This window comes from Schistocerca serialis, chromosome 6 (assembly GCF_023864345.2).
Source record: "Schistocerca serialis cubense isolate TAMUIC-IGC-003099 chromosome 6, iqSchSeri2.2, whole genome shotgun sequence".
NCBI classification, from domain to species: Eukaryota; Metazoa; Arthropoda; class Insecta; order Orthoptera; family Acrididae; genus Schistocerca; species Schistocerca serialis.
This window is the reverse complement of record NC_064643.1, coordinates 181,543,248-181,554,974: the sequence shown is the minus strand read 5'-3', so window position 1 is coordinate 181,554,974 and position 11,727 is coordinate 181,543,248. Positions and strand designations below refer to the sequence as shown.

The following is an 11,727-nucleotide window of genomic DNA, read 5'->3' as shown; positions in this document are numbered from 1 at the left end:
AACCCATGTCTACTACAGTAGTACAAGTGTATATGCCAACTAGCTCTGCAGATGATGAAGAAATTGATGAAATGTATGATGAGTTGAAAGAAATTATTCAGGTAGTGAAGGGAGACGAAAATTTAATAGTCATGGGTGACTGGAATTCGAGAGTAGGAAAAGGGAGAGAAAAATACATAGTAGGTGAATATGGATTGGGGGTATGAAATAAAAGAGGAAGCCATCTGGTAGAATTTTGCACAGAGCATAACTTAATCATAGCTAACACTTCGTTCAAGAGTCATAAAAGGAGGTTGTACACATGGAAGATCCTGGAAATACTAGAAGGAATCAGATAGATTATACAATGGTAAGACAGAGACTTAGGAACCAGGTTTTAAATTGTAACACATTTCCAGGGGCATATGTGGGCTCTGACCACAATCTATGGGTATGAACTGTAGATTAAAACTGAAGAAACTGCAAAAAGATGGGAATTTAAGGAGATGGGGCCTGAATAAACTGACTAAACCAGAGGTTGTACAGAGTTGCAGGGAGAGCATAAGGGAACAATTGACAGGAATGGGGAAAGAAATACAGTAGAAGAAGAATTGGTAGCTTTGAGGGATGAAGTAGTGAAGGCAGCAGAGGATCAAGTACTTAAAAAGATGAGGGCTAGTAGAAATCCTTGGGTAACAGAAGAAATATTGAATTCAATTGATGAAAGGAGAAAATATAAAAATGCAGTAAATGAAGTAGTCAAAAAGGAATACAAACATTTCAAAAATGAGATCGACAGGAAGTGCAAAATGGCTAAGCAGGGAAGGCTAGAGGACAAATATAAGGATATAGAGGCTTATCTCACTAGGGGTAAAATAGATACTGCCTACACGAAAATTAAAGAGACCATTCGAGAAAAGAGAGTCACTTGTATGAATATCAAGAGCTCAGATGGAAACTCAGTTCTAAACAAAGAGGGGAAAGCAGAAAGGTGAAAGGAGTATATAGAGGGTCTAAACAAGGGCGATGTACTTGAGGACAATATTATGGAAATGGAAGAGGATGTAGATGAAGATGAAATGGGAGATATGATACTGTGTGAAGAGTTCGACAGAGCACTGAAAGACCTATGCTGAAACAAGGCCCCAGGAGTAGACAACATTCCATTAGAACTACTGATAGCCTTGGGAGAGCCAGCCCTGAGAAAACTCTACCATCTGGTGAGCAAGATGTGTGACAGGCAAAATACTCTCAGACTTCAAGAAGAATGTAATAATTCCAATCCCAAAGAAAGCAGGTGTTGACAGAAGTGAAAATTACCGAACTATCAGTTTAATAAGCCACAAATGCAAAATACTAACATGAATTCTTTACAGATGAATAGCAAAACTGGTAGAAGCCAACCTCGTGGAAGTTCAGTTTGGATTCCGTAGAAATGTTGGAACACGTGAGGCAATACTGACCCTATGACTTATCCTAGAAGCTAGATTAAGGAAAGGCAAACCTGCATTTCTATCATTTGTAAACTTAGAGAAAGCTTTTGACAATGTTGCCTGGAATACTCTCTTTCAAATTCTGAAGGTGGCAGGGGTAAAATGCAGGGAGCAAAAGGCTATTTACAATTTGTACAGAAACCAGATGATAGTTATGAGAGTCAAGGGGTGTGAAAGGGAAGCAGTGGTTGGGAAGGGAGTGAGACAGGGTTGTAGCCTCTCCCCAATGTTATTCAATCTGTATATTGAGCAAGCTGTAAAGGAAACAAAAGAAAAGTTCGGAGTAGGTATTAAAATCCGTGGAGAAGAAATAAAAACTTTGAGGTTTGCCACTGACATTGTAATTCTGCCAGAGACAGTAAAGGACTTGGAAGAGCAGTTGAACGGAATGGACAGTGTCTTGAAAGGAGGATATAAGATGAACATCAACAAAAGCAAAACAAGGATAATGGAATGTAGTCAAATTAAATCAGGTGATGCTGAGGGAATTAGATTAGGAAATGAGACACTTAAAGTAGTAAAGGAGTTTTGCTATTTAGGGAGCAAAATAACTGATGATGGTCATAGTAGAGAGGATATAAAATGTAGACTGGCAGTGGCAAGGAAAGCGTTTCTGAAGAAGAGAAATTTGTTAACATCGAGTATACATTTAAGTGTCAGGAAGTCGTTTTTGAAAGTATTTGTATGGAGTGTAGCCATCTATGGAAGTGAAACATGGACAATAAATAGTTTGGACAAGAAGAGAATAGAAGCTTTTGAAATGAGGTGCTACAGAAGAATGCTGAAGATTAGATGGGTAGATCACATAACTAATAAGGATGTTTTGGATAGAATTGCAGAGAAGAGGAGTTTGTGGCACAACTTGACAAGAAGAAGGGACAGGTTGGTAGAATATGTTCTGAGGCATCAAGGGATCACAAATTTAGTATTGGAGGGCAGCATGGAGGGAAAAAATCGTAAAGAGAGACCAAGAGAGGAATACAATAAGCAGATTCAGAAGGATGTAGGTTGCAGTAAGTACTGGGAGATGAAGTTTGCACAGGATAGAGTAGCATGAAGAGCTGCATCAAACCAGTCTCAGGACTGAAGACCACAACAACAACAACAATTTATTTCTAAATAACTATTCTTAAATTAACACATTAATATACACTTCTAACACTAGTAAATGCTATTGCATCTGTTTTCCTAGGAATTCTAGTGTCTTGGACTTCCAATCATATTCAGTGACACAATATTTTCAGAACAGTTTGGAAAAAGTATTTTTTAAAAACTGAATTTTAAAGGAGAGTGAAGATCCAGTCTTCTGGGAATTTGTGGTGATCTACTGCTGCTCTCATCCTTTCTTAATGCTTGAATTAGATCTAAGACCTTATGTCTCTAAATTAATGTACACCCTCCCAACTGTTTGAACAGAATGTATTGTAAGGTATGCCATTTTACTTAAAATAAACTGGAAGCACACATGAGTGTTTTCACCCTTGCAGAGCAAATAGTGAAGTAATGTGCATCTAATTGTGTTACATATTTACTGATAATATATTATTTGAACTTTTCTATAACAGGCAAGGATGACTTGGAATACAAAAAAACTTTAATACAAACTCATCATTCCGGTATGCTGAGTTAGTTACACCCCATAGTAAGATGCTAGGCATCAGAATTCATGTGAGTATTGCAAGTTTCCAGGGAGTGGCAGCAAGTGGATTCTTGTGGCAATGAAAGTTTTCTCTCCACCTTATTGGTTTTTGGAAGCTGTAAGTTCAGCAAGGGCCCCATTGTAACAAGACTAAAAGGTCTGTATGCTAGTGTCAGAACTTATCAGCAAATTGCTTTCCTAACACCAGTTGCTTTACGATCGGAAGTCATATTTTCCACAGGGTAGGTTGGTCTGCTACAGCAGTTACACACATCAGGTAGGTTCTACCTGATGCGATGCAGTCATCTTTTAAGGAGATTCAGTTATGACATAACTTTGTAGAGGTGTGCACCAGCATTTGAACTGTAACATACAGGGTCCGGCAATAAAGCCTCCATCAAATTAATAGGTTGTCAAAGAAAAACTAAATAAGATAGAGAAAAATTACTTTTAATTATGAAAAAATACGTACTTTGTCATTTTGGATTATTTGGTTTTAAAAATTATATCTGGTAAATGATGTCCTCCACTGTTGACACATTGACAAAGTCTATGCCAGAAGTTCTCCATACATCTTCATGTCATTTCTCTTGGAATGGCTGCCACCTGTCTAAGTGTTTGCAGTGTTGTGGAACAATGTTCACACAATAGACCATTTAAGTGTTCCCAAAGAAAAAAATCACAGGGTGTTAAATCAGACAATCGATGCCTCCTCACAAGCAGAGAAGATGACCAGGAACCAACTCGCACAACATTTCCATAGGATTCTGAGAGGTGTGGCATGTTGCTCCATCTTGCTGGAATCACACTTCTTGATCTTCATGATCTGCAGTAAAATGGTTCAACACAGTTTGGAGGGAAGTCTCTAGCATGTGACAATAATGTTTTAGATTAACCATTACTGTGTGGCCACCGTCTTTGAAAAAATACAGGCCCCACACAAAACATTCAGCAATGGTGTACCTAACTGTCACAAGAGGGCTGTGTAGTAGTCGCTGATTAATTTCATGAGAGTTTTTTACACACCAGTAGCGGAATTTCTTGTTGTTTACAGTTCCTGATAAGTGGTAATGGGCCTCATCTTAAGAACTAAACAAAGCACCAGGTGGAATGTTTTGAAGAATTTCCTTCCACTTAATTCCTGCGTAACCACCTTTTTGAAGGTGTGCATATGAAGTTCTCTATGAAAAATTCTTCTTACACTCCTATCAGATAATCCCAGGGCAGCTGCACGTTTAAGTGCTGAATGCACTGGTGATTGTTGCACAGACACTCTCACACATCCCGCATTTTCCCGCATTGATGCAGTTCGAAGTCAGCCAGTAAGTTTTCTTTTCAGTGCTGAATCGGTCTTTCCAAAGTTTGACACACACAGTTGAATAGTTTTTCTATCCGGGACACGATCATGTTGGCCAAGTTCAAATTGTCTTGGAAAAGTTCGTTGAGTACTAATCACAGGACCACTATTACAAATAAATTCCTCCACAACAAACACACAATTCTCACCAAGCCATGCCATGGTGCACGCTGAAAATGGCATGTACACTGCTTTGAAACAAAACACCTCCACCTCAGGAACCTCACTACAACTAGCATGCCAGCTACATCAAATACGGGAGGTTTAATTGCCGGACCCTGTCTGAGCCAGAGACCTCATGAGTGAACCTTATGAGAGGTTTTTGGTACTCTGCATACAAACAAAAACAACTCATCTGAGATGATAAAGTGGAATTAATGAAACCATGCTTGGTTCTGCAGATCTACCAATGGCCTGGGACGACACACTAGCTGAATTTCAAGGCTCACAGCAGTCTCCTTGATATAATAGCTTCCTACTATACATAAAGAAACACATAAACAACTGATATAAATAATTACTCCAACACTACATACTAAATGCATAATAGTACTGTTTAAGTAACATTTAGATAAAAATAAACTTCTTTAAATAATCCATAATTGTGGTATGGTACAAGTACAGGATGAAAGGAGTCTCTGCTTTCATTAATGCTTTCCTTCCCCAAATGAAAAATTTCTTCAGGCTGCTTATCTCCTGAAAATCCATTTCAGAACTGTTCTCAGGATCTTCCACAGTGTGAATGGTTACCTTCAACTTTCTTGATATTATATGGATAAAAAAAAAAGTCTTTGCTGTTTTGGTCTCAGTCAACTTGAATGTGGATGTTGCTCAAAAAGTACAAAGTCCCCTACTTTGAAGGAATGTGTTTTGACTTTGCTGTCATCCTGCACCTTTTGTACTATTTCCTTTTTGTGTATCTGAATTTAAGTGGTGCCAATCTTCTCCCATGTCTCATCAGGTGGATGGGATAAACCTGTAATTTCTGTAGTCAGCATTATAACCTGAGTGCCATATTAAATTTGGCAGGAGTGTACCCTGTGAATCACTGACCAACCTGTTAATCATGTCTTCAAACTGTGAGATGACATCTACACACCTAGAATGTTGTTCATTGTCATGTGTTCTGATTAATTTCCCTACTTTTCAGAAACATTGTTCTACTGGGTTCCTGGCAGAATCATAGTAACTAATCACGTGTACTGGGATATTCTATTCCTGCACCTGACAAATGCAGGAGTGCGAGGCGAATTGGCAACCACTGTATTATTGAACTCATTTCTATAATGTCTCATACATGTGATTAGGACTATAGTGGACATTGATCATGTGAATAAAATAGAATTCTGGATAACACTCTCATGTTCTCATGAATAAAATGAGTTGGAGAATATACTAGAGTTGGAACTTAAATAGTGGCAACTATTTATTCACAACTGATACAAAAGAGTTACAAGTTTGCACCTGTTACTGTCTTTCAAAGTAGTCACCAGCATTGTGTAGAACCCATTGCCTGTGATTTGAAAGACATAGTATACCATTAGCAGAGCTTGTTCTGTTGATGGTGCAAAAGGAGCAGTCTACTGCCTCTCGAATCTCTGGAACAGTTCTGAAGCGAATGCCATGAAGGGGTTCCTTCATCTTCAGAATCAAATCAAAGTCTCAAGGACTTAGGTCCAGGGAGTATGGTGGATGGTACAGTACTTAACAGACCCACCGACTGAACAAAGCAGCCACAGCTTGCACTGTATGCACCCATGCATTGTCATGCAAAATGATGGGTGGGTTGTGCAGAAAATGTCTTCACTTCTTTTGCAAAGCTGGTCGCAGGTAATGCTCCAAAAATGAACAGTAATACTGTGCACTGCCTGTCCGCCACGGAGGAACATAACACGTTAGGATAACACCATCAGAGTCATACACGAGAATCACTGTTCCATTTGCACCACCAACAGAACAGGCTCTGCTAATGGAATACTACTCCTTCCACATCACTGGAAATGGGTTCTACATAATGCTGGTGACTACTTTGAAGGAGAGTAGCAGGTGAAAACATGTAACTCTTTTGTAACAGTTGTGAATAAATAGTTGCAATTATTTAAGTTCCAACCCTCGTATTTCACGAGTGAATGTTATCAGCCTAAGTAAAAGGATGGGGGAAGTTGCTCAACACACAGAACATTCTCCAGTTTCATATGTATAAAACTAAGCAAGTTCCTCAAAATTGGAGAGCATTCTTAGTTTTTTTTTTTAAGTGAGCTCTGTGGCATACTTAGAACTGAGTAACTTCTGCTGCGGTTAAGTGTTAACAAGTGTATATAGAGAAATTGGCAAAATTTATGATGGTCAAAAGGCAAAAAAATATATGTAGCCTAAAGAAACACAGATGAGATGAACTGTAGAATTTTATGTAGATTTAACAGTGCAAAAATTATTTGGCTGGTGAGTAACTTTCTTCCTGAAAATCACAAAAGAGGAGGAGGCGCCCACCCAAACAAATGAAAAATGGAAATATTTTTGCACTGTTCACCAGACCCACATTTTCAGACTAGTGTAAGGGAAGACTTAGGAATACACTAGACAACTGTGTTGCAGCCTTTTTCATATGCCCTTCAGCAAGTTAACAAAAAAGCACCTGGCTTGCGAAAAACATGGGCAAACTAGAATCAGAAAAAGTTAAGTGGCAATCAACATATCAGTTTCCATGTGTACCAGTAATGAGACCTGCCGCATGGAGATGAATATGTTTATTGAAAGGGCTTTCCCAGTATAAATGTGCTGGCAACATGTGATTACAGTGAAATGTTCACTAATGTCAATGCTTTATGACCAGGGTCTGCACATGAGGCCAGGATGTGGAGAACCTCAGAGCATACCAGACATTACAAGAGAACTGGTGCAATGCTTTAATTTTAGGAGCTGAAGGGTAGGGTATTTCACCATGGTTAATGACACCATCATCTTGAAACAGCTGATAAGAGGGCATACAACAGACTTCAGTCTAAGGAAATGGTGATAATCAAATGGTGCTTTGGACAGCTGAAAAGGCATTTCCCAGTTCTGCGAAACAAAATAAGGCTTGTGCAAATAAAAATCCACAATGTAATCACAGACTGTTTTCCTTTGCACAACACAGCAAAAGAAACAGGAGATGATGATTTTGAGTCACCAAGTGACTATGAAAATAATCTTCCAGTACTGGGAGAAGAGAAAGCAACAAACATATATGTACACGGTACAAACAGAAGATGGGAAATTATTAATGTAATATGTCAAATATAATGTGTGGGAGTTTGTTACCAACATCCTGTAAACAAACCTAATTCATGTATTTTTTGTAATGAAAATAATTTTTAATCTCTTCAGACATAACAAAATTCTATTTTGATGAAAAAAAAAAGCAGCCCTGCTGCCACGGAAGAAAATGCAATTTAGTATTTTTCTTCCTCCTCTCTCATCAATTTTACTTTTATCAAAAATTGTTTCAAGGATGTGTTGGAGGTACTTGCCAGATACTACAGTAAATAAGCACACAAATTTTTTAACCTTCAGCTCTTTAAACTAGAATGTGTTACAGTAATTTCTACTGAATCATTTATTTAAGAGGATATGGAGCTAGGCAAATGTAGAATGTAAACAAACATTTAATCTAAAGAATAATTTTTAATTAATAACAAAACATGCTGTACTGTGACATTACAAAATTCAGTTTATTGTGTTTCTTTCTCTTCTCTTTTGAATTTCTGCTGCTTCCTGTCCAGGACATCTAACTAGTATAGTAATACTAGTCTCCACATTCAGCATTAGACAAATTCATAGTCTCATATGTCTCCATGCTTAACCTCTGTTGTTTCAGTGCACTTTGGGGCACCAAAACTGGTGAGTAAGAGGCTAGTGTTATTTCTGCAGTGTCATCCATTAACATTTGCGTTTGTTGTAAAATCTCTTGCAGCTCAGAGGAAGTACAGTTGGAATCAAGGAACTCTGAACTAGCTTCTGGGGAAGAGGTGCTGGCAGAGGAGTACACCCCTACTGCAGAAGCTCCTAAAACAAATTTAAAAAAAAAAAAAAACAATAATACTAATATTTAGTGTGGCACCATTTTTTGAAGGAGTCTATAGGCAAGCAGGGTTATGCAGAAACGCAGGAAGAGTTTGTCCAACTTTATGCATGCTACACTATGCTAGATTTATGGAACAATGGTCTAATAACATATACATTTTATCAAAAATTGTTTCATCTTTGCAGAATAAAATATTTTGCTACCTCACAGTTTCAAAGCATCTAGCACAAAATTAAAAATGGAGAGAAGCTGACTTACCAGGAATTCTGTGGATCATAGTGTTGCAGTCATCTCCATCTAAAAACTTCAGAAACATTTCTTCCCATTTTTTTTAACATGACCTTAATTTCCCCGTCGTATATCTGTCAGTCTTACATTTTTTGCATTACTCTATGATCTGAAGTTTTTCATTATCTGCCCATTGGAAATTTCTTTACCAAAATTAGCTCTGCCAATAATAGCCGGACAATCTTTTATAGTATTCATTGAAGTTAATCCTAAATCTTCCTAGTGAACACACACGCACACACACACACACACACACACACACACCCACACACACACACACACACACACAAATGAAAACCAGCTGAGAACCAAAGATGTTAGATTTTAACCTCTTTGCTGAGAACTTCCTGAAAGAGGAGAGGTGGTAATGAGAAAGCACTCCCTGGTCAGAGAATATGCTACTTATAATACAAAATCCAGAACTTTCTCTGATAAAGATCTTTTTCTCTGAGAATTTTCTCCAGAGTATATTCTCTTTTTTATTCATATGACCTATTGGGGTGTATGAACAAAATGGAGAATGTAAGTATTTGTGAAATTTCAGTGAACATTTTCAGATTTGCTTGAATTCAATGGAGAATATACTTAAACTGAGAATGTACTCAGCTTGAGTGAATGGGTGGGGCAAGTTGCTCAGCATGAAAAAGATTTCTCTGATTTCATATGAATAAAACTAGAGAAGTTTCTCCCAAGCGCATGTTCTCAGTATTTTGATGCGAGCTCTGAAGTATACTTTGAGCTGAGTAAGTTCTACTGAAGTTAAGTTTTGCCCAGCAGTTTTAGTGAAAATGGCAGATTTATAGCCCAAAGAAATGCTGAAGTTAGAAACTGTAGAAGTTTACACAGGTTTAACAATAAAACATATTGTTTGACTGGTCAGTCTCTTTCTTCCTGAAAATTATGAAATGGAGGAAGCACCTTTTCAAAGGATATAAAATGAGAACATTTTTGCACTATTTAGCAATTTTCAGACTGGTGGTGTAAGAGGGGACTTAGGAATGCAACATTCTGCGTATCTAATGCAGTAAACTGCTATGTAATGACCAGTCTTTCTACAAAGATAGATGTATCATTTTTATATGTATACGAATATTTTTAAAAAGATTTAAATAAAAAGAATGTTAAAACTCATTACTGTGGTTTCTGTGGTTATGCTATTAGCTACTGTATTGTCTTTTATCTGGTACACTATTCAGAATTCTTTTTGTTTATCTATTACATGAGAATTACATTCATATTTTATTTGAAGTAATATGTGAGTCTGAACACACTTTATGACCCTTTCTTGTGTTCTTGTTACCTGAGGAGTTGCCTGTTCAGTATATTCTACTATGTGATCTCTAGAGTAAAATCTCATTGCATGCTCTTGTCAACTTGTGTGGAACCTCTCTTCTCCAAATCAATCTTCCCCTTGGCTGCCAGGTAAGTCTATTCAGCTTTATAACTAATTTGGAGAAAACCTCCAGACTGTAACCATCAGTTACTATACAACATCATACATGTGTATTAACAGTACTTAGACTCTTTCTGAGGGCAGACACTGTGTCAAATTCAATATTGTGACCATCAGTTGTTACACATCATACTTTAATATTAACCGTACTTTGACTCTTTATATGGGCAGACACTGTGTCGTGGAAGGAGTGATAGCAAATGATATTACTTTATTAAAAGATAACAGGATAACTGAACAAGAAAGAAATTGTCACCGGGAAAACTAAAAAGACAAGTACCAAATCAATTTAACCAGTACAGCAAGTGGTTGTCAATCCACTGAATTCACAAATGATGTGAACTTTCCAGAGCCTTGATTATTTTCTGTGCCTATGTATGCAGATTCTCCTGCACCCTTTCTTGGAAGTTTTGTAAGTCAGTATCTGGCTATAATGGCCAGGTAAACTTATCCACAAGTGTTATCCTATGAATGTTTCATTCATAATCTGTCATTATCATCAGGATTTCTTCCATTGAGGCAGCAGGAAATTTGTGAATGATATGCCTCAATTGGTTTCTGTCCCGGTACAGCTTTTCCCTCTCTACTACATCCCATGTTACTCCTCTCCCCTTGAGCTCTTCCTTAACATGGTCTGTCCATCTCTTTATAGGACACCCGATTGGTCTTCTTTCTGGTACTTCCATCTCCAAATACTGGCGTGGAGTTTGAGTCAGGTACATTTGCTTCACATGACCGAACCACTTCAGTCTCAAATCACTCATCCTCTCCTCTGTAGTCAATGTCACCTGCAGGTCTCTCCTTAGATAACCATTCCTAACTCTGCCTCTCCTAGTTTTTTTGTAGAGCTGACCTAAGGAACTTCATTTCACGTGATCGTATTTGACTCTCTTCTCTCTTATTTATGACAAAGGTCTCTAGACTACACATCATGATTGGCAGGAGATAAGTTTTATACATGGTCTCTTTGGCTCTTTGGGGGACTTCCTTGTCCCAGATTAGATTTCATTCTTGATGGAAAAAGCTTGATCCTTTTCTCATTCTGTTTAAGACTTCTAGTTTGGAACTTCCATTGTGTGATATCATGCTACCCAGATAACTGAAGCTTTTCAAACATTCAACCTTCTCGCTCTCCAGTATGATGTGATGAGGTGTGGGTGTCCTGCTCACCTTCATTGCCACTGTCTTGTTCCTACTCACAGTTAAGTTGAATTTTTTAAATTTTGTGTTCCAGTAATCTGGTCTCCTCTGAACCTCAATTTCTGCCTCTCCCCAAATGGTGATGTCATCAGCAAAAACATATGAATTGAGATCTTCATTTTCTTTTTCTTTGATTTCTTTCATGATTGTGTCCATAAGTGTAATGAAGAGTAAAGGGGAGAGCAAACTGCCTTGCTGAACACCTATCTTTGTCTTAAACCATTTTGATCTTTCACCTCCTACTTGTACACTGCT

At 37.8% G+C, this 11,727-nt stretch overlaps 1 protein-coding gene across 1 annotated transcript; it reads right to left on the bottom strand.

Moving 5' to 3' along the window:
• Positions 1-8,164: 8,164 nt before the first annotated feature.
• On the bottom strand, positions 8,165-9,033 carry LOC126484027 (uncharacterized). The gene is made up of 2 exons (XM_050107361.1): positions 8,790-9,033; positions 8,165-8,512 (listed from the first exon to the last, which is right to left on the bottom strand). Exons 1-2 carry the CDS (start codon positions 8,845-8,847, stop codon positions 8,253-8,255), a joined length of 318 nt encoding a protein of 105 aa, XP_049963318.1. The 5' UTR covers positions 8,848-9,033; the 3' UTR covers positions 8,165-8,252.
• Positions 9,034-11,727: the final 2,694 nt, after the last annotated feature.